This window comes from Ornithodoros turicata, chromosome 9 (assembly GCF_037126465.1).
Source record: "Ornithodoros turicata isolate Travis chromosome 9, ASM3712646v1, whole genome shotgun sequence".
NCBI lineage: Eukaryota > Metazoa > Arthropoda > Arachnida > Ixodida > Argasidae > Ornithodoros > Ornithodoros turicata.
This window is the reverse complement of record NC_088209.1, coordinates 15605740-15629921: the sequence shown is the minus strand read 5'-3', so window position 1 is coordinate 15629921 and position 24182 is coordinate 15605740. Positions and strand designations below refer to the sequence as shown.

General features: G+C 45.4%; 1 protein-coding gene across 3 annotated transcripts in view; it reads right to left on the bottom strand.

Moving 5' to 3' along the window:
• LOC135368185 (protein pangolin, isoforms A/H/I/S-like) overlaps nucleotides 1–24182 on the bottom strand; it is a 164054-nt gene that overhangs the window by 20625 nt on the left and 119247 nt on the right. For 2 of the 3 annotated variants that reach the window (XM_064601311.1, XM_064601312.1), the window contains 2 exons: nucleotides 9329–9518; nucleotides 847–937 (listed from right to left, as the gene is read on the bottom strand). In XM_064601311.1, coding sequence (XP_064457381.1) covers nucleotides 847–937; nucleotides 9329–9518 — 281 coding nt within the window. The remainder of the gene's footprint in view (nucleotides 1–846; nucleotides 938–9328; nucleotides 9519–24182) is intronic. The other variant, XM_064601313.1, reaches the window with a different exon arrangement.

Genomic DNA, 24182 nt, shown 5'->3' with positions numbered 1-24182 from the left:
CAGGAAGAGGGTGGGCGATAGGAGGAGGGTTAGTTTGCGTCTTAGGCCGACTTCATAGGGGGAAGAACTGCGCCGATATCAGTCTGGAAAGTCTTCGGAAAACACAGGGATGACATCAGCTTCCCGATTTCGTGGTGTCCTACTTTTGAAGGACCCTTTAAAGGTGAAATACGCGAACAAGCTGAAGAACTAAAAAAGTTCGTTTCGAACTTTGTGCGTGTGTGTGTAGCAAATTCTGTCTGTTCGCTAAAAGGGTTTGTGGGCTCTTTTACACTTCTGTTCGAGTCACCCCACGTCATTTTTCGAGCGCACATCGCAAACTGAAATTCGCACCAGAATTACAAACGCTGCTCTTCACCCCCCCCCCCCCCTCCCCCTCAGGATGGGAGAAAGAACGCGAAAAATATGAGGATGCTCCTCGCGGGCCCGTATTGACCATTCTGTCGGTCGCCTTCAAGATGTGATCCGCGTCCCTAAACGCTCCATTCGCTTGAAACTGAATTTTTTCTTTTCGTTTGAAGAGTCAAAATCCGCTTGCGGAACAAGTGCATTACCAGCAACCCTGGTTAGAATTCAGGACGCTCGCCGCAAAACTCCGTGTCACGGACAGGAAATGGATATCGAGAATAAGACCGCAAAATTCTGACCAATTTCCCCGCCTTATATGGTCTGCAGAAGGAACGCCGTTCAGAATGACAACTATATGGCAAGGATGGAAAGACGGGACAGAGTATACAGTGTTCAAGAGGGTCAGTTTCAGCAAGCGAGCACACAATCATCACGGCGTCCTTCGTTTTTAGAGCGACCGCCCGGATGAAAGAGCCCGATTTTTGAGCGCGTACTTACCACTGTAGTTGCTGCGCAAAGTCGTGTGAGAAGACGGGGTGAGGGTATTGCGCCGGTGGTGGGAGAGGGTAGACCGAGGGCCGGTGGATCCCTGAAACATTGAGAAATGTTCGAGTACGTGAGAAACAATACAACGGTAGCGCGTTAACTAGATGCCTCTGTGTGGAGAGAGGTAAGTCATACGTGTCATGCAGAACGGAAATTGGGCGCATCATCTACGCATGCGCCGTTATGTGACGAGGTACTTCGTGATCACAGGTATGTATACCCTACGCGGAACTTTCTTTTTTTATGTTTTTTTTTTTTTTTTGTCTAACGGTTCCAAATATTGTCGAATTTATCTTACGCTGAATAACGTGTGTTTCATTTCCCTCTTTCCCTGGCCTCTAGCTCCCTCGCAACCCAAAAAAGCGGACCAAAACAAGCACGTACAAGTCCTAAGCATGCCAAGCCCCAATTCTGAAACTACCTATTCATCAATACGTTCGATAACGAAACCCCAAGGTCACACCCATACGCTGTCACTGCGCAAAGTCTCGCCCAAGTCTTGGGCTGCGGTCTACCTTCGTGCGAGACAGGAATGGATATATCGTTAACCGTGTATTCACACGAGCGACGTTTTCCCTAGAAGCGGAAGATGCGAAAAACGTCATAGCTTCCTGCTGTCACGTATGCGCAAGCGCTCAACGTCGGGTCTGCACGTACACTGCTAACTGTGGGGAATATCCTGCTACACAGCCACAAGATATTCCGTAGCAGACGACAGGAAAACACGCTGACGTTGTCGTCTGCTAAGTGTCGTCTGCTAAATGCGCAGTACGCCACCCCGGATATTCCGCACCGTGTGAATGCTCAACATAACACGGGAGCAGTGTTTTCGCTCTTTCTTCCACTAGAATATTCTGTGAGGATGTCGCTCTCGTGAATACACGGTAAAGGGAGGAGACGCAATGAATGCACAGTATATGTCAACGGCAAGTCACCAACCCCGCGCTGTATTTCTGATATATGCTCCTCACCGCTGTACGGGGGCTCAAGAATCGAATCACGCCCAAACCGAAGGAACTTCTTCGTAGACCGCGAGGACCACACCATCTCCCGCTAACCTTCTTCTCACCTCAGCCGCACAGATGTTTCCTCAAATATATAGATAGATACAAAACACAGAGGCAAAAATAATAGGAGAGATCCATAAAGAAAACAGCGTAGGCCCCGACCCCGTGCACTTAGGCCCATAAAAAAGACCATACGGAAAAAGGCATCTTCTTGCACTTTTTATTACGCTGCTGCTGCTGCTGCTGCTGAAGAACAAAATCCGAGACAAGACGATCCTGCGGGATGCTGTAGGTGTAGCGAGGGTGTTGGGCAGCATAAATATTTGCGGGAGACGCACAGCCCCTATTTACGTACCACTCTCTCCCTCCCCTCAGTGTTGCTGGAACCCCGCTGGGATTTATGTCCCTCTGGAATGGCTGCAGTTCTCGACGTGGCCACCAGGCTGCATCCCAATTTCTAGGAGAACTTTTCTTCCTTTCTCTCTCTTTTTTTTTTTTTTTTTTTTGCGCTTAGGACCGAGGAAATACACCGAGAAGGCCTCGTACGTTGGAATATGCTCGCTGGTCAGCGGGAAGCTCTGCATTGCTACAAGTTTCGATGAACCCCATCTTATTTCTTTTGTCCGTCGTCATCATCATCATCGATTAACCTTAGCGCATATAGTCCACGTGCAAGGGCGTTCATCCTGGTCGAACAGGAAGTTCCCTTATTGGTCAGGTTTTGTAAACAAATGCTACGAGGGTATAGCATAGATACCGTTTTTGCGGGTGAGTAAGTTAAGTTAGGGTTAAGTACGGTTCAGTGATGAACAAATAGGCTAGTATGGTCTGCACAGATTATGAATTGAGCGTTTGTGTCAATGTTTACAACGTCGTTGATGTACACGGGGTGTTTTTGCTTAGAGAGTCTTTAATAAAACGTAAAAAGCTGCGAAGGCAGCACAGATATTGTTTTTGCAGGTATAGGTAACACTGCCAGGTGGACACTTTCTCGGAGATAGTATGTAGCCACTAGATTAATTAAGTTTAGGTAATTAGTCAAAACTCTATCTCTAGGGAATTTCGTGCTAAAGAGAGAAAAAAGGTATGGGAAATAATCCTCGTTGAAGGCGATAACTTTTTTTTTTTTGTGTGTATGTTTTTAAATTCCGAAACGAGCATGTACGACCCCCGAAATGACCTCCGACCAATTCGGGTTAAACCAGATTTCTCCCCGAATTCCATTCACTATGAAATCCCCCAAATGACGTTTCCACTGAAGTCGAACAAATATTACTTGTTTATGCAGCTGCGGGTTAATAAATGGTATGAAACTCACATCCCCATTTTTTTTCTTTATCACATCACCATCAAATGGCATGAAGCACACTTCATCGCGGCGTGCTGTGTAACATTGAAAGTGATAACGAGGACATTGCCATATCCGCGTGCAACTGTGTAGCCGTAATAGACAAGAGGAGAAAAAAAAGGATAACACTCGAAGGCACAAATTATCGCCCGATTTCGCCTCGAATTAGCTTTAAAAATAGCGCAGATTTTCCCCCTCGAATCTGATAAAAGGAATTTAACCCGAAAAAGTCACTCCCTAAATATACATAGTCGATTTTTGCTGTACAAGTGAGCTGAAACCGCACACATCAGGGAGGACAACGTTCCGTCGAGTGGTCACGTGCTCTGAAGCGGTTGAGATGATTGGAGCAGGTGTCGATTTGCTAGCCAGATAACCGATTTGTAGCCCAGACAAGCCGCTCTCCTGCGCGATTAGCTCAAAATTTTAACCCATTGGAAGGAAAGGCTTCGTCGACAGAAGCAGAGTCTAAGAGCGCTTAAAATACTGCCATAAAAGGAAATATCACGAATCTCAGGTGCCATGTTTGCGATAGCTTTTCTAGAACTTTCGTCGCGTGCGGTTCCTATCGTTTTAGTACGTGGGGGGTGTTCACGATAACATTGCCGAAAACAAGATAAGCCAATCGCCCTGCTTCTTTGAAGTGGGTGGCATCACACTGGTAGGTCTCGATTTGATAACCTTCTTTATCGTACCGTTTTCGTAGATTTCTTCAGATGTACTAAAACTAATATCGCTAGTATCACGTTTCGCCCGAGAGGTGACGGATTTATGGAAAAACGTGCAAAGCAAAGAGGACTACATTGAGCGACGGGCATGTAATGTCATAATGGCATTTATTATTATTATTATTATTATTATTATTCCGTGATAGCGCCGCGAAGCAACTGTGGCTAAAAGCGGAGTACAGATGTGGACAGATGGAGAGAGACACGGCGAACCGCATGGCATTCCTAGAGAATGACAGTCGCACCGAATGTCATTCGTTTGTCTTGCATCGAGTTACACGAAAAAACAGAACGTCATGTGCGGAACCATACGACCAACAACGCTCTCTAAATATTTTTAATTTATCACGAAAAATCCGGCGTACTGCAGCGGCGTGACGCCTGGTGTCGAACAACCCCCTGAGCAGCGGGCAACACTGTCGAATATGTATTATGCATGCAACACTATTTTGTCGCGTTTTGTTCGTTTGGTGCCTATATTATTTCGTATCATAATTCCATGGAAGTGCAGAGACCCCTGTTTAGTGTGTTTTTTGCGAAATAAAATCAAAAAGAAACGCAGCGCTGCTCGGCTGTCGGGCCCAGTGTTATACGCATGCAACGTGGTTGCCGCCGTACGCGGCTGAGAGTACAGATCGCTTCCGAATACTAATACAGTGTTGCCCGTAATCTTTAATTGTAATTTTCTAATTAACTGCACCACCGATTGGAATGAAATTTGCACCGTTTTTGTACTGATGGCTTGGACTATCGAACAGCCACGCAAAATAAAATTCGGCCTCTGCTGCTTTACAGTACCTTTAAGACACCAGCGCCTTACATATGAATTACTGTACAGGCACATTAGTCATATTTTTATTTATTCTTCTCGAAACTAGCGAAACATTAGATTATTTCGTAAAATCGTCGCGATTTCAACGACACTTAGCTGGCTAATAAGTGTCACAAGCAAAGACAAGTAAGAAGCCCATCTGCACCGCACTTGGCGAATTATTGACTGGCAACGAGGGTATTTCTCCGAAAAAACAGTGCTTAGCCTTCCCTCCTTCGCGTCTAAAGTTATTAAATTATTGATAACATATTGCAGAACAATTTTTCATTCGTCTTTCGTTTCTTCAAACGGTTTATCGCTGTTGACTTTGCTACCTGTCTACTGCTACGGTACGCAGTCGGCGCGAGAGGGAAAAGCGAATGAGTTCCCCGAACTCATTCGCTGTGCGAATGCCATTCGCATGTATTGCCATTTCATTTCACCGCGTGACACGGAACGAAAGTCATGCAGTGCGAATTTCATTCGCTGGGAATGACATTATATTTGCCGTGTGACAGGGGCATTCGTTCCGAGGTCGAACGGTGTCGGCGCGCTGCGGCGAAACAGTGAACTACCGTAGTGTGGGTAGCTTCCTCGCGTCGTCTGCTCTTACACGTTTATTTTCCGCGTTCAGTGCAGTACGTGGGGCATTGGGGAACCGAACAGTATCGTACCATCGCGGCACAAGTGATCTTCCGGTGAATATACGCAAGAATTACGGTAAAGAACCATCAACTCCGAACATCGGCCGGCGTGTTATACCCCTGTCACACGGGCAGTTTTCAATGATCATTGAAACCAATTGCCATTAAACATGCACGTAGCGCCCTCAAGTGTGTAACGTGTCAACCTGTCAGACAGCAAAGGATTCAATGCTCTTTGGGAAGTTGACACGTTACACGCTTAGTGGCGCTACTCGCATGTTCAACGGCCATTGGTTTCAATGATAATTGAAAACTGCCCGTGTGACAGGGGTATTATCCACACTAGAAAGGTGACGGTGTCGCCCCCTATAGGTCGATCTCGCAGCGATGGTTAACCAACAGGTTCTCGACCAACATTAGAAACGGTTTCATGAATACTCTTAAGAAGAACGAAAATGATAATTGTAGTCCTTTGGGGGGAGTAGGCCCTGTCATCGTCATGCGTACGCACACTCAGAATTTAAATTCGCAACCCAACACACATTATATCCACTTTCAGGCTTCCACTGTATAGCGTTCGTTTCCAGAAGAAAAATCCTAAAACGGCAAAGGAAAAATCCCGCACGCATTGCACATTACGCAAACTCGAAACCCAAACGAAAGTGAACCTCTTACTTAACCCTACCTCCATCGAAGCGCGCAAGTGAAATCCCATTTTCGCAACCGACCCAAAATCTCTTCCCCTCTCCCGCATCCATTTTTTTCCCGGCCACTCTTAAATGTCTACGACATATCCCTTCACATCTTCCTTAGTAAGCCTGGGGAAAGAAAAAAAAATAATAATAAGCAATACGAAAAAAGGACTCTGCAGTTCGCAAAAGGGTTACCATGATTGCGAGCCGAACGGAACTCCTTCCACGTGGCGAAAGGATATTTTCTGCTCAGCACCACAAATGAACTTAATCCTGCCAAATAAGATCTCGCCAGGAGGACCCGACGTAGCTAGTTAGGACTAAATTGAGTTTGCAGTTCGTTTTACCCCGTTGACTTTTGGACGACCGACTCTCCTCCCCTTTCCTTCTCTTTTTTTTCTTCTTCTCTTTCCCTCCGTCCAATATAGCTTTGTGAAGTACCAGTAGTAGAGTCATCGCAACATCCTAAGGAACTAATGTGATTCCTGCAGGTTCACTCCCTGTGTCGCCCGGATCGGTCCCAAATTACATTTTCGGGATCCGAGCTCGAGCAGAAGACAGACGCACGCGCGCGCGAGTGTGTGCTCTTCTCGAAGTTTCGTCGTCTGCTTTCCATTAGCGTTCGGATGGGCAGATTCGGTGTGGAAGCAAACGGCAGAGAACCGCTATTATAAGAAAGGAGGGAAAATTGGAATGATTACTTACAGTTTGATCGCGATCAGCTAATCTTACACTCTTTTAACACTTTGTCTTTTTCTTTCTTTTTTTTTTTCTCCCGATTCGGCAAGATGAGTTCGGCGCGAACGCTTGTGGGACGGAGAAGTTGGAGAGACGTGTTAGCTCGTGTTGGACGATCAGACTCGAGGATAGGTGCGATTTGTGAGCGGATATAGCTGGCTCGTAACCAGCAGGGATTTCGACGCGTACTAATTATCTATATCACGTGCCATATCACTTCTAGCAAAACACTGGGACATCGATAACAGGCAAAGCGGTGATACGCTTCCTTTCACACTAACCGTCTTTGTCGTCCGTCTGCTTCAAAACTTTAACCTAAGGGCAGTCGAACCCTGTAGGTTCCAATGGGTCCGTTATGACTCCCATGAAAAACACGGACGAGTAAAACCACAGTGTGAAACCGGCCTTAACGAGAGTTACAAATAAATCCGTTAGAAATCGCACTTTCATTCAGCCATCCTATCTCGAATTCTTCCTCACTGACAACGTAAAAAAAAAAAGGAAAGAAAGAAAGAAAAAAACGGCCAGACCCATAATGTACCGTAATTTCACGCGTATTAGCCGCGGCTTATGCGCGATTTTTTTTTCTCATGAGCGCTGTGCGGCTTATCCACCGGTGCGGCTTATCGGATGACTTTTTTTGTCAGGTGTTTTCCCCATACACTGATTTTAACGAAAGAGTCGACAGTGTCTCTGGAATAGCACTGCCCTGCTGATGCACGAACGGTGCCTAACAGGGATGGGTCCACATTCGAGTAGATTGCCCCATGCAGCTTTAACGAAAGTGGTGACAGTGATTCATGCCTTCTGGAAGACCACTGACCCATTAATACATGAAAAGCGCCCAACAAGGGCACAATCCGATCTTGGTAGAACTCTAGAACTGACCTCCTTTGTTGTACACTATGCCGATCCCGGAGTATGAACTACAGGGTTTATGGCATTACTCTAAGGTCTCCTTTGTCGCACATAGGAGTCGTCTCGTATTGCCCGCGGCTTATCTGCGAGTGCGGCTTATCTGCCGGAAATTTTTCAAAACATTCCTAAAAACGCGTCCTGCGGCTTATCTGCGGTGCGGCTTATACGCGTGAAAATACGGTAATCCTGCAACTGACAATCCTCAGAATTATTCTGATCCTCAATTCTAAACGTCAGAAAAATTGTTCCGTAACGAATGTGATTAACGAACTGATCATCAGCCAATGCGAGCAATTTTAGCCGTTATCGTCTTAGGTGCAACATTTATTACGAGTAAATAATACGTTTTTCACTTCTCCTCAGAATATGTTAGGAAAATAATGATAATTCTTAACTTTATATCACGAAGCATATCGAAGAATTAGTAAAAAAAAAAATTACGGGACGGTTACGATTGCGTAACGCGAATTTAAGCGGTAGCTGATGTGTGTGGATGTTGACACTTTTACTGCTGATATATATGTGCAACTACACTTAAGAGTAACGAGTACTGCCTCGTAATCTGTGAAGTGAGTGGTGATGTATAGAGCTGGGATTATAGCGGGACAAAAATATTACTAAAATCGGGACAAAAGCGTGACACGAAACGTTGAAAAATCGGAACACTTTCCCTGACAACGTACACCCATCTCTGAGTACGTCAAAGCTGCTTTTATTAGCTTTACATTGTTTCAACTCGTCGGAAAAAATAATTGATTATAATTACTGTTACTACTGCGCGAGAAGTAATTCTTTACCGTTACAAATTATTTCATCAAAAATGTAATACATTACCGATTAAAAATGTAACGCGTTGCTTTTTCCGTTACTCTTAAATTGTGGGCCATAGCAAAGCCAACAAGCCTGCAGTGAATGCAACTACGCCGCTCTTGTTGCAAATTCTAAAATGAGACACCAACATACATGGTAAGTGAAATTCACAAATACATTTGAAAGCAACATACAAAGCACATACACGCGTTTATTACAGATTTGTTTGCTGAAAAGGGTTGCCATTGTTGAAAGAAGGTTAAAAAAGTAACCGATTACTCAGTAATTGATTACCGAAAATTGTAATCAGATTACTTGGAAAATTACTTGCTCACAAAATTAATTGATTACGTTAAAATTACTGAAAAAGTAATAGATTACTAGTAACGCAATTACTAGTAACGCGTTACGTACAACTCTGGCATCACCAAAACCGAAGCCGGGGGTTTCGTGATACAGCCACAGTAAGCCGACCTTTGGACAGGCTGACCTTTCCGTAATAAACGTATGTCCCCCCCCCCCCCACGCCGATTTCCCGGGATCTTCCCATTAACAGCTACAGCTGCCAAAGAAGAAAACTATGATGCAACACCTCATGTCATGTCATCGTGTACATTTCACAGATATTGGGACCACGGTACACACAGCATTATATGGTATGCGCGCACATTTGCATATTGCACCCGGAGAAGCGATGTAAGAATATACGGTGTGTGTGGTAATGGAATCCATATTTACACATTGGCAGGGTTGTTCCACTTGCGTGTTCTAGCAGGGTGGCAGTGGAGTAGTGAGGGTTCTCACCGGTCTTTGGGTCGATGTGGACAGGGGGAATGCCCATGTGTGCTGGCGGAGGTTGAGAGAAGGGTTCGTTGTAGACCATGAAACCCAAGGGAGATCCCGGGTGAGGAGGAACAGCTTTGCTCGCCTGAACAACAAAACATGAAAAACAAACATGAGTACGGTACGTGATCAAACAAACACTGATATATCCATGGTTTCCCACTGAATTTTGGAAAACAAAAAATTCGACTGGACAACTTTTTCAGGTTCAGACGTCATTTTGTCTGGGATGTAAAACACTGTTTATGTACCAATATTCAATAGTTGCAGAAATATTTATAAGCTGCAGGTACGAGAGAATACAAGGGGACAGCACAATATCAGTTCACATATATGATTGACTGAATTTCAAAGACCGTAGTAGAGAAAGAAAAATGTATTAATAGAACAGAGGGTGCATTTCATTCCTTGCTGCTGATTTCTATTGCAATAAAGAGTGTTAACTCCGGAGGTTTCGAAGCTACAGTTCTGACTCCGGCAAAGTGTAATTCGCACAGGCAGCTCCATGAGAACGAGATAGTGCAAAATCGATAGTTTTCGAGGACTGTAAAAAAAAAAAAAATCCAGGTTTTCCAGACACTGAAAACGGCACTTTCAAGTTCCAGGGTATTCGAGAGTTTCAAGGGCCAGTGGGTACTAGCGGACGTACAGGGTAGCTCTACCTATAAATCATTCCCATCCTCATTTTTTTCTTTATCACGTCACATCACATCTACCTATAAAGGTTTACCCAGACGGCTTCCATCTTGATTGCTTTCTCCATAGGGATTTGGAGGTTTTTGGCTGTAACATTGGACTGCGACGTTCAACCGGCTTGAAATTTACCTCGACGAAACGTAGCGAATACAGTTCCACGCGGACACGGAGATTTTCCACCTGCATTGAGTAATTGGTGGGTATGGCGCTCAGGCATGGGTAATCTCCAAGCAATCTCGCATGTTCACGTGGTGCTTTGCGAGAGCAAGGAATTTGTCAGCTAGCACTTTCTGCGCCCGGTCTCTCGGTCTCGAACCTACCGAGCAGCGGATTGCCTATCCGGGGTAGTCACATCCGCACTGCAACGGTGGCGCGTGCTCTGATTGGCCCGCACGTCGAAGGTCACGTGGTTTAGCAGACGACGAAACCCGAAGACGGCCGACAGCGGTGCCCCTATGGCGTGATCCAAGTGACTAAAACCGCTAGATTGCCGGCACTCATGTTCGGGTGGCAAAGGTCACGTGATGCAGCTCGGGCGCCGACCTAGCAATTTCCTAGCGCTAGGCCATGTTGCCATGAAATGATCACCCGAATTCGCCCAAAAGGTAGCTACCCTGTATATCGCCATGACCTCCCTCTCTCTTGCCATCACTTAAATCAGGTTGAACCAATCAACCAATATGTATCTATTCGATAGACTGACCCTCATACTATTACGTCACATTTTTCGCCCCAATCGCACCTGTAGCTTTTTATAAAGTTCAAACTAAGAATTGCGGGCGACACTATGTCGAAGTGGTCACCAACTACCCATTGCTCATTGAGTACGGCGGAAGACTACACTGCACGCGGACAACACTGTGTCAGAAACGAGTGAAGTTGGCTACGCGTCGGGCTACGTAGCCATCAGGAGTACGGCGGGGAACATAATTACTGTTGCTCGACTCGACGAAATTTAAGATTATTTGCCCCGAGACGTCGCCCCGAGACGTTTAGCCTCAATTTTGCTAAGGAATTAAAAATATTAAGCGTCCTCTGTCACATTTACAACTCGTTTGCGCCGGGTTTACAAGCAACAAGCCGCTGAACTACACCGTGAACATAAACTACCAGTCTCCTGTTACGCGGTACCTCCGAAGGAATACCATTTAATTTCGCGTCTACAATTTCTCCCGAATTAAAACCTCGTCGCTACCAAAATACGCCTCCTACGCGTATTCACGCACGCACGCAAGCACGCGCGCGTCCACACATAGGCGCGCGCGCGAGAGAGAAATGATGTCGAGTGACGTCACAAAACAGACGGTTTCACTAGCCAATTAACGAAAGGCCACACACGATACCGATAACAGGCCAGAAATCTCCGGCTCGTCCCCGACAAAGAAAGCGAAGCCAGGTGGGACGGAAAGCTTCGGGCTATATCCCATCTCGATCTGAAGGATCGCAATCCTTGAGCATACAGAGCTTTACGATAGAACGGGTAGATGATCTCCTCCCCCGCCTACCTCCCCCCCCCCCCCCCCACCGTTCTTACGCAAACAAGCGGGAGGAAGAGGATGGGGCCAGCCTTCTAGGAAAATATTGTGGTCCATATTGTTGGGATGCGGAGCTAGGCCTCGTGCACCTGTAGCTCCGTTAAAAATGGAGCGGCTGTGGTATACAGGGTGTTTGCTCTAACGTGTTCAGAAATTTTATTTAAAGCGAGCGCTACTTTTCAGGTACTTTACTAAGAAACAGGTGCTACTAGTAAAGCAGTACCTGTTTCTCACCCAAGCAGCAGTGAAGTACCACTTTGGTTTCTTTTATCGCTCGCTATAAATATAATATCTGGACACGTTAGAGCAAACACCCTGTATCGTTATCGTGCGTTTATTCACGCGAGAGATATTCTAGCGAAACAACGCCGTCTAGGTACGGAAGGACTTCGTAAAGGTACTGTAAAGCACCTTGGACGCTGTTTACATTGGCACTGGTGTTTGGAAGCGTATACCGAAAGAAATCCACACTGCAAATTTTATGTGCGACAGAAAACTCTTTCTTTCTCTTTTCCTTTTTTTTTTTTTTATGATGACCGAAATTGTGGTGAAAAGACGCGGGGCGACGCCTGGTAGCAAACAACCGCCTATTCGTCAAGCAACAGTGTTACATGTCCCCAACCTTCTATCGGCTAAGTCATGGGCTAAGTAGCCGGCTTCTTTAACTTCCTTTGAAACGTTTGTTCAAACGAGACAGATCCTGACGCATGTTCTCTCAAAATGCAAGAACATTGGTACATCGTGGAAATGGGTAACAAAACTCTCAGCAGAATCACGTTCGTGATTGGAGATCAGTTAATAGTTACGTCACGTCGCTCAAGCGACCAGACTTTGTCGTTGGGTGGTTTTAGTACTGCCGCATTTAGCAGACGACAGTCTTTTCCTGTCGTCTGCTACAGAGCATCTTGTGTCTGCGCTGCAGAATATTCGCCGCGGCTAGCGATGCGCAAGCGAATTAAATTTTTATAGTCAATTCAAGATACGCTAACTCCAGCGAGTACTTAGCGAGTACTATCGGTCGAATATTTGTCCAATAACGTACATATTAGGAGGAAGCGAGAAGATACACGAAAAAAGTACAGGCTATTTTCGTCCATGCGTCCATTAGAGATTCCAATCTCTCCCTGACTTTATGGGGCCACGTGACAATGCAGTCACCGCGAGATCACAGGACTGTGACTGCGGCACGCTGAAATATAGCGTAACCGCAACAGTAACAATGCAAAAGAAAGAATTTAAGCGATTCGACAACATATTAAAAGGCTTTCAGCGAAGGAAACCACATCTATGTATTTTATCCCCAATCCCTTTCGTCCCATTCTCATCCATTTATAACAAATCACAGCGACATACTTCACGACCCACTTAGCAATCTGCACAAACACACACACACACACAAAAAATGTCAGAACCGAAGAACGCAACAAAACCGAAACCTCAAACCGGAAGTTACCTTACGTTTCGCACTACAACCCCACCCACGTGGCGTGGCCTCCCCCCATTCACACTGCACAGTTTTCCATCATCTCTCGTAAAAGAAGTTCTTCCCCACTTCCGTCGTTCGGGCCATCCAGTGATCGGAAATGCCTGAGCAACCTTCTCTGTACCCGTGATGAGTTTAGTTAAAAAGAGCGGCGGCCGCCTTGTAATCAACCTGTTGGCAGCACAAGACCAGCTCCCCAATGAGCTCCATCCGGTCGCGGCCGTCAGCGCGCTCCGTGTGGATATAAGCGGGAATATAATATGTGTATCCGAGGGGAGCGAGCGAAGCACGCCCATGTGCTTGACCTGGGGACAGGTATTTTGTTAACGATACTTCTCCGGCGTCGCGCGAAATTAGGCGTAAAAAAAAAAAAAAAAAAAAATTGAATGAACTCCGAGGACCGTCAGGTCCTGTTTGTTACGCCATCGCGCTACATTCTGTGGGTGTCGTGTTACGAGCAGGAAAATTGAGATAGGAGATTTTACGTCGGCGCTTTATATGTTCTTCGTAACTATGTGCGTCTTTCAGAGAGAGAGATTCGGAGGATGTTGATTCAAACTTTTATGGCGCGAACAAGGATATGCCGATAATCTCGCGCGCTGCATGAGATACGCACTCCGAATAATTAGACTGAAAGGTGTATTTGAGAGGAGTGTTATCGCGTGCCTTCACACGAGTCACATCCACGCGGAATATTCTGGTGAAAGAAATATCAGATCGTTGAGCATTCGCAGGATTCCACAACATCGGGAGCATATTGCGCAGTTCGCAGACGACAGCGTCGTCTCCTGTCGTCTGCAACGAAATATTCTCGGCGAGTGAATACAGGGGTATAGGGCATCTTCCTAGCTTCTCTTTTTTTCCTTTGAGGATATGGCCTGGGTGATTTAACATTGAAGCAGCAGAGTTCATCGGGTGAGGAGGTCAATTTCCCCCAATTTGTTCATGATCAATTCGATCAGATATGTCAATAACTGCCGCTCTCTCGTGACTTACGGTAAGGAAAGCAACCATTCCTAAAATGCGCACACACACACACAATAGACAGCGTACATTCGAAAAGTGGAGTGCCCTTATCTGACGATCTATATACGTTACACAACACAGGACATCGCATCGTCTTCGCTGCCAAAAAACATACATTATGAGCGCATGATCCCGGTGAACACACGAAGGAAAGAAATGGGGCTTCAAATCATCACGCGCAACCTTTGAGGTGAACGCCAGCTCGTACCAACAAAGGACCTTCTGTTCCTGCCAAGGTCAAAGAGGAAATAAGTTCCAAATACAAAGACAAACGGCCGCTACTCTGTAATACAATTCCCGGAATAATAATAAAAAAATGTGACGCGCACAAAATACCTAATGGAATCTCTCTAGTCATACAACGGCAAACCCGAAGGATTCACTGCCATATTATTCTCTTTCCCGCCGCGCTCATCTGTCTGTCGGTCCTTCCCCAACGCATTTAGTACATTGAGAGTAATCTTCATGTAACGATACCGATTCCGTCGTGTATTCTTTTGAGCAAACCGCAGAGCTGGCTTTTTTTGAATGGACAGCTTTTTTGTGTGTAGATCGTCGCGATGACGAGCGCTTCGAGTGATTACGAAAAAAAGAAGGAAAAAAAAAGGGGGGGGGGAAGGGCTTTGATTGCACTAGGAAACCGGTGTGCAGAAAGACACACTAAATCGGCGAGGAGAGATAGGTAGAGAACGAGAGAGAAAGGTTTTAATGGAGGGTACATGGGTATAGGGACAGGCTCCCACCTATGCCAACTGTGTCATTACATGCGACTATATATAGTAGCTTCCAGCGAACGGCAAACATGATAGAAATAATAGCGCAGTGCAGGCCAGTAAGTGCCGCGTCTTTCTAGAGTGCCTGTCAGAATACGATTAAAAATACATTCATAGCGAGTAATACATAATAAAAATACTCGCAATTATTACAGAAATAGTATTACGATACAAAGTACACGTTACTATTACTTGTCCACCCCTGCGCCGGAACCACAATGTCCACGTCATTTTTCATTTCAAATCAGTCCAAATATTCCAATATGTGAGCGGCTGATTTTTTTATAGAGCCGTAGATGGAAGATGGCTCGCAAATCGTATAGGCAAGTCGACAAATAATACAGAGCTTTAGTATACCGTTGGTAAAGTCACCATCAAGCAGACTTGTACTAGAGTCACTAAATAAGCTACGCTTCAGCGTAGCTTATTTAGCGTAAGCGTAGCTTATTTAGTGACTCTAACTTGTACCCGTTACTCGAAAAAAGTAAATTATTACCGTTACTTCTATACAAAAAGTAATTGATTACCGTTAACAATTACTCGACGCCAAATGTAATTGAGTAACGAGTAGAAAAGTAACGCGTTACTCTGCATTCACGCAAATTATACCCGTCCGTGTGCCTTAAAAAAAAAAAAAGAAGAAGAAGAAGATGAAGTTCAACAGCGGAACAGCTGAAATACCACAAACACGCGTAGGACAGGTTGATCTGTACGTCTGCCGCATTTATCGCCCGGGAAGAGGTTGATCCGACTGCGGAAGACCATTGCGTGGAAACGGAACAAAGGCTCACGGCACGAGGGGCAGAATATCTGAAAGATAAGTTAATCTCTGTTGGAAAAGTAATCAGTTACTGAGTAATCGATTACTCCGAAATCGAAATCGGAAAATTTCTTTGACAGTACAGTAACTGATTACTCGAAAAATTACTTTAAAAAGTAGTCGATTACAAGTAACGCGCTACGCACAAGTCTGCCATCAAGTCACCTTTCCCATACAGCGTGCGTGACTCAGAATCTTATCTGCTGATAGTGCGCGGTAGCTTACCGGGCTCCCGGTATAGCAGTATATACTAAAACCTCTCTGTTGTTCGAACACTGACACAGTTACTGGAAACGGCAACCGTCGCTACAATCTTCCGGTTCGCGGTCGCATGCAACTGCAGCCGGCTGACGTTCACCGTGTACTACCTACGTGGGTGAGACCCCATCATATGGCGCGCTGTTTGCAAATGGATTCCCAGTGTGTGCTTTGTCTCCATACACGGAGCAAACCCGGATTTAAACTTCTGCCTGATCGCCTCGGGCACTGGTGCGGAATACATCGTTTCCCCACGTGTTTTCTTTTTCTTTTTTTCTATTTTTTCCCTCCGTCATCGGAGCTGCTACTGGACTACAATTTCCACTGGAAAGGGAGAAATAGAACGCTGAGAAGACGTATGTGATTCTGACATCAATAGGGAAGGAAAGAGGTCTGTAATTTCCATTGATCGTAGAGTGTGTTTCGGTGTACCGCTGATTATGCGCTTCATATGACGTCTTATCACTTTTTTTTTTTGTGCACGATACTGCAAAAAACAAAAAAAAAACGGGGTGGGAGGAGGGGAGTCTTGTGGAAACGTGTTCGCGATAACGGTTCCCAAAAACATGATACGTCAGTTGCCTGGTTGCTCTGGAGTGATTAACATCACGTCGCTTATCATTCCTCTCACAGTTTGCTGTCCAGTTGCAATCCACTAATAGCTCTCTAATCATACTATTCTAATACTTTCTAATATTTTCTAATACTTCCTATATTCATTCTAATACTGTTCGTTCTAATCATTTCTATCCCTTCATTCATAGTAATCACTCGTAATCGTTCAACTGTGAATCGCTCCAACCGTCTCGTAGCGTTATGTATAAATAAATGAAACAAAAGATCGACAAATCATGGTAACACCCACGAAAGGGCCACGACGCTTTTTTTTTATCGCGCTTTGATACCGCGATGCAGCCGTGGCCATAAGCCGTGGACAGATGGGAAGTGGACGGCAGGAAAGAGTAGGAGATGAAAGGTTTCGGCAACACGTCATGGGCTGACTTCAGGGGGAACTGAGCCAACATCCCCATGGAAAGTGTGCCAGGAAACTCGGGGAAAACTCGATACGGCACAGCCGCTGGAAGGAGTCGAACGCACCACCTACTAGTCGGTCTTCAATGAAACATCGGAGCTATCACTAACGCGCTGACCGACAAAAAAAAAAAAGAGAAAGAAATATAAACTGTAAGAAACACCCGGCATTCGCGCTTAAACATCCTGCAAAGTATTGCGTGCACCCCCCCCCCCCCCCTCCTTTTCCGAGCATTATCTCCGAAACGTCACACCTCTCAGCAAGTAGCGACCCCTATACAGGGGAGGGACATAATGCTTCCGTAACAAGCCTTCTCGCTTGCAAATTAGAACCGAATGAGTCACTGTCGATCTGGCTATGTATATCAGGTTGGTTCCTCCATCGACAACTGCAGTATTCATCTCATTTAGGAGGGTGACGGATGGAAGGGACTGAAAATGTTATTTGCTTACGCGCGCGCGCGGCCGGCCCGCTTTGATCTCGCCGAACGGCTCTCCTGCGCATGCGCGGCGCACCGCATCGAAGTACTCGCTTGCTTCTTCCTGCTTTTGTTCGCGCGCGCTTACCTTGCGAGCATTATTAGCATGAGTTCAACAAAAGAGAGGGAAGTTTGGAACGGGGGGAATGTTTCAAATGAGATGTTTCATTATGCAGCGGTAATTAGGAAGCTGCGCTCGCGAGAGTTCTCATCGCAGACGACGGTTTTGCAGACGATGGGATTTGGAGCGCCTTCGATGATGGTACCTTCCGGTGCGTTGTCAATGAAAAACGTACGGTGGCGTCATTTCTTATTATTTTGCTCCGTGTGAAAAGAAAAAAAAAAGTAAAAAAGCATGCTATATAAAGAGGGCGCTTCACAAATGGAAAGAGATGTTGAAAGCTGTCATTTGAGGAGATATTTTTACGCAACGTGTTGCTTTCGTACAAAAAGTCTATAATTTGAAATGCTAGTGCCTCTTTAGATTTAGAAGACACGCACCATTTTTAGCGTGCGTGCACGTCCAGTATTTCTCTAAATAGTTGAAAGCCGTTCAAGTCGCAGATCAACATGGAAGCCTACAGAGAATCATTATTATAAGGGAGACTCTTCAACACTTCATTTTTATCCTCCCAATTCGGCAAGATGAGTTCAGCGCAAACGTTTGCGTGGGTGGAGGTATTTGGGGACACCGTTCGGTAGATACGTGGAACTTACGTGCGGATATAGCTGATTCGTTACAAGCAGCGGTTTTAACTTCCCAATGTCATAACATATGCCACGTCCCTGTTGCAGAAAAATACCGAAGCCAAGACAAGGAGCACAGAATAAAAACAACCGGAACATCGATAAGCGGTGAAACTCTCGTTTATGTCCTCCCCGCTATTTTCATCGAGACCATAAAGCACCCTTTCTAATACGTCCCCAATACATCTAATTAGTCGACTTTTGAACTTTTTTTTTCTTCCTGTCGAACATGAACACCTAATTAGATGACATTGAGACCACTCACGCATTCAGACCTGCATGTTTCGAGGAACGTTTTATTTAAACACTTCCACCGCTGCGATGCACTTACGTAAGACCCGGTACTACAGCGCTCTGCGCGGTTTCTGCGAAACATGCATATCCCTGTGTTTCGGAAAGCCTAGAAAGTTATTAAAGTGGCTGCTAATATATGTACGACGCATAGAACAAAAAGAACCCCTCAGATACTGGGCTTCGTAAGATGCGCAGCGGCAGAGAATCACTAGCGAGAGAGACTCTCGAACAGTATACCCATCCCTTACGAGAACGAGAGTACCACTCAGTCAAGAAGGGGAAAGGGGGGGATGCTATAAATAGCCTGCCCGGTGCTCATGCATGTGCGACCGTGTGTGCATAAGAGCCTTATTAATACGTGGCCCTGGGCACTGCGACCCCACGGAGGAGAAGGGGGGAGAGGTAGGCTGGTTTCATTAACCAAAAACGAAGCTCATTAATTAGAGAGGGCTAACCACGCTCGTCATTAGCAACGATCGGAACGACGTTTTCTTGACTGTGGGGGGGAAGAGGTTTGGAAATCAGCACTCGTTTTAAACGTGGCTCGACGAGACGACGAGAGTTGGAGTAGATCTCTTTGATTGGTGGTGGGGAGAGTATCATGACGTCGGTTTCATTTCGCCGCGGGGCTTTTATGTGCCACGAGCCAATAATGCGGTAGATATTTTCAGATTAAGATTAATTAATTAGTTGGCTAGTTAATTAATGGCCAGTAACGGCTTCTTCAATGCTCGCAAGTCTGGTGACGGCGAATGTCTGCCGCTTTTTTTTTTTTTTTAGCTCTATGGATGCCGGACCGTTGTCACGCTGTTTCGCCGTGCCCCCATACTGATTTAGTGAAATTGAATCCCGTTCCTTTTGTATTGTTGTCAAGGCAACGGAGTCTTTCAGTCTTGAGAGAAGGAATTTTTGCACTTTAGTTGCCCCCCTTTAAAAGTCAGTGTTCAATAGCAGCAGGTCTCAGCGAAGCCCTAAGTGACACTCACTTGCCCTTACAAAAGCTTCCCCTCGGCGTCATTTCATAAAAGTGACACCACGCTGCGATTGCGCCAAAGAGCGGGGGGGGGGGGGGGGAGAGAGTGACGATTGGATGTCAACGATGTTGACAACACCACCCATTGACACGGAGCCACCTCTCGAAGGCTCTCATATTTCCATGAGAATAATTTCCCCCCCTATTCGAGGTGTCAATCATGGATCCACGCCAATCCACTCCCCAAATTGTTGCCCAAGTGCTCCGCGCTCCATTATAACGAACTCCACATAAACCGCGACGAACTTATATATATATACATAAGGAACGTTGTCCGGAAATAAGTGGAGCAACAAATACGATATAGAAAAGATCCGTTAACGATAAGAAGTCGTAAATGTTTGATGACATTGAAGTGTAACCGCGGAGAATATCAATATGGAGGAGAACCGCGAGGGGAGGGGGGATTTATTGGGAGAGAAAAAAAAAGGAAAAGGAAAGATAAAAGGGGAAAAGGTCAGCCATGCAGCACACCGGCTTGCTATTCCCTAAACAAAAAATAAAATAAATAAATAAATAAATAACGGAAGGCAATCTTCACTGCGAGGGAAAAGCAAAGGCTAGACACGAAGAACCTAAGACGTTGCAACTCATGAAAGCGAAATACACATAATCTAGGCTGTCTGTCTGAGAATATATTTTCCCTCGAGTCAAGGATAGGAAACTGGGCTTACTTCGTGGCATAAAACCAAGAGGGCGCCCGTTTAAAGACAACGCGAGGGTTCCTATTTCAAACACAAGTTGTAATCGTAATACTGCTATACACGATATTGCTATAATACTGACATGAACTTTCCTTTTTTTTTTTTTTTTCGTAACTAAACACATAAACCAGATCCAGACCCTTCCCGTGCAACATGCTGCTATACCCACATCGGCAGCTACAACCAGCCAGAGGTGGGGAAATTACTGTTATTTTCTAACGCCTTATATACTCATGGTATAGTGAGTCACAGATTTAGAAAGCAATATGTATTACACTACTCATTACTGTTTCATGCTTAAAAAAAAGCGTTTATAATATCACTACTTTGATGAAGAGAAGACGTTATATCAACATTTCTTGGTCCCTCTCCAAACCCAGCCCACCACCTCACCTCATCCCATAATCATTCATGTATAGTTGTTGTTGTTGTTCCAGCTCACCACAACTGTTCACTGAAAGCTCTTTTGACCTTTCTGGACACAAATGGACTTCCATCGTTCGTGTGAAGCAGGCATGTACAAGACACTCAAAAATGTATTTAAGATAAGATAATAAATACTAACGTTAGAATGTAATTAAGATAGAGTACAAAATACTTCATAAAGTATTTGAAATACAATTAAGATACTATTTATCCTTGAACGCAAAAAGTTACCAGTCAGTGGTCAAGGCGGCACGTCGCCGCTACGTGACATGAATCACCTAAACCCCGCGCACTACGCTGACCGCCGCTGTGTGATAGGAGTCATCTAAACACAAGTCCCAAAAAAGATGACAAAGAGATACCACATTACTCCACTAAGTATATGTGACCCAGAACAAAGCAAACTTCTAGCATGTCCCTGCTCGGCGAGGTCAGAATTCGGCATCACCATGTCAGGGCACACATACTAGAACCCTGACTGGCCAAGGATTAGTACACACGGGGCAAGATCTCTAAAATGGGGACTTCCAAGAAGGGCCAATGTCCGGGTCAAGTCCGAGGGACTCGGGAAATTTCCACCGAACAAGCAAGATAATGAAAAGACGAGACACAGAAAGTCTGAGAGGGAGATCCAAATACCATAAATGTATTTTAAATAGAGTACAATTACACAAAACAAAAAGTATTGAGTAGAGTACCAAAACACCGCAAATTGTATTTAAAATACAGTATTTTAAATACAATACTCCAAATACCTACAAGTCTGGTGTGAAGGGGCTCATTATATTTCATTCCCCACATCGCCACCAACAATGGGGTAGAGTATCGCCTCTGGCGATGAAACTTCATCATCATATTCATCATCCTAAAAATAAAGTTGTTGAGAGGTCGTTACATTTCTTTATGAAGCCTAACGGAGATGGCGGAATAAAAGCGCTAAAAACACAAGGACGACGGACACACAGCGCTAACTGTGTGTCCGTCGTCCTTGTGTTTTTTAGCGCTTTCATTCCGCCATGCCTTACCAACAGGCCCAGTCTGAAGTTTTAAAGGGAAACTCCGCATCAAAAACGTGTTGAAGTAACAGTGCGACATCAATCCGTACCCTATGATATTTCAGTGAATACAATTTCTCATTCCCAAGTGGCCCAGATGATTAGAAAATGAATATTTTGCTTCGAGTGATCAGGCGCTCCTCCACGGAAAAGCAGTCAAGCAACACTGTGCTTCACCTCACCGGTATTCCTGATGTACGGCTTTCTGTAGGTCTTGCTTTTACTACTGGCGAATATTTTAGAACGAAATCGAAGAAGCAGACGACTGGTCATCCATGCGACACGAAGAAGTTACAAAGCGCGTGCCTGAAAAACAGCCGGTGGCCCACACGAGACTACCGGTGACGTCACGCAGTTTCGGTTTCGTTTTGAGCTTCCCAGCTCTTTTGGCAACTAATGAGTCCCATATTGCCAAACCAACTGTATTTCTCATTTTGGAAGAATGTATCGGACATATTTACACAGCCATTATAATAGTTTCGGATTGTCCCGGAGTCTCCCTTTAAGTACTAACGAAGATGCCATGTCGGTGTTTGAAACGTGTACTGTCAAGAGACGTGGTCAGATTTTTGTTTCGTTACACTTTCAGTTACAATTATGGGATGTCGTGCCCGCGATAGTAATTAGAATTTCTGCAATATCGCTACGCGTGAGTGATATCGTCGAGAGATAAGAGCAGTTACATGACCTGCAAGATTAACTGCACGGTACAAAGTGTTGGTGTTCAAAGTCTATACATTTTGTCGTCTTTCTGAATAGGTTCTGAATAGGTTAGCCAGCTGTAGGAATAGAACCCACATCTTCTGGATTACCGTTCCAGGGCTCTTTCCAATTGAGCTAAGCTAACACGCCTTCCCAGCGACTTCCAGGGTGCGTCGTCTGGAGGGACAAACCAGCCACACTCTCTCTCACTCATCCTCCTTTCACTCTTACGTTTTTGCTCACTCATACACACATTCATACGACGGGAACGATGCAAGCGGCAACTGTTGAACATGAGATAACTGATGTTCTGAGGCTGGAACAACATACAAGGGACAAATATCCCCTTTTGTATGTCCCTAAATTTAACCTATTTTGTAATAATGTGAATTGTAATAATGTGAATAACCTAAACTTGTCCCTCGTATGTTGTTCCAGCCTCAGAACATCAGTTATCTCACGTCCACATCCCTGCCTCTTCGACCAACCGAACGGGTGAGTTGGACTGGACACCACAGCGGGCAGTCGATTATTAAATTGTCCGAGTTCTCCACACCTGAACGACTCGAACGACGCGAGAGACACTGGAGCGTTGCGCGAAAAGATTAGAAACCTTAGCCACCCAACTAAGCCCACGGTGCGAGACAGCGAAGCCGGGAAGAGGTATAAAGAGTAAGCCTGTGTGCGTCCGTTAATAAGGCGCCCGGACTGCGAGGCAATTACGAGGCAATTCTTCCGTGGATGACGCAGCTTGCGCATCGTGAGCGATTACTTTGGGACTCAGACGGCTTCGGGTGATGCTCGCTGTGAACAAATTCAATCTCGAAGGGGAGGGGGGTGGGGGGGGAACTCTCACGTGGGAATTTGTGCGGGTATATGCGCTTCGGCGAAAATGAAATGAGCGAGCAATTGTGATGGATAAGGCCGCCTCCGCTAGCAGACTTCCGACGGCGTGGCGGCAAATTAGCGTTCGTTAAATTAGATGTCCGAGAAAGTTAGTTCGGTAAGGTCTCATTCGCGAGAACGTGAGGTAGAAGGGTAGAGACGACCTGCACCCCTACGTCATTGATGACGTAACGCCACCTCGCAAGGCATGCTGGTGGGCGCTATCAGCTTTATCGGCGGACGCCTTTTTTCCCGCTGCTTGCCAACCGCAGCAAAATATAACCTCGAACCGGTCTTCCCGTGACGTCACATGTTTGTAAACAGAAAGTCGTCTGTGCTGAATGAACTTATTTTTATTTATTTGTTTATTTAAATGTATGCATACCGTAAAGCAATGGACACGCTATCTCAGAAAATACAGGGTTCGCCAAGATAAACTTCGGGGTTTGTAACGAAGATAAAACAAATAAGAACAGTGTCGGAAAGCTAAAGTAGATGTTAGAGGACGTATTATGCCCCAAAATTTTATGTCGATAATGCCGCTCGGTCTGTTTCTCTGCGGATAAATCGTGAGAATTAAAAAACCGCCGCTGCCTAAACGGCTATACCTGGGTTTAAGCTTCTCTCCGTCAGATGGCGAAACGGTCGAACGCGGCGTTGCAGAGTACGACTCTGCATTCAGTTCCATTTCTTCACTTTGTTTCGATGTCGTCTGCAACGCCGCGTTCGACCGTTTCGCCATCTGACGGAAAGGAGCTGAAACACAGGTATAGCCGATTAGGCAGCGGCGGTTTTCTAATT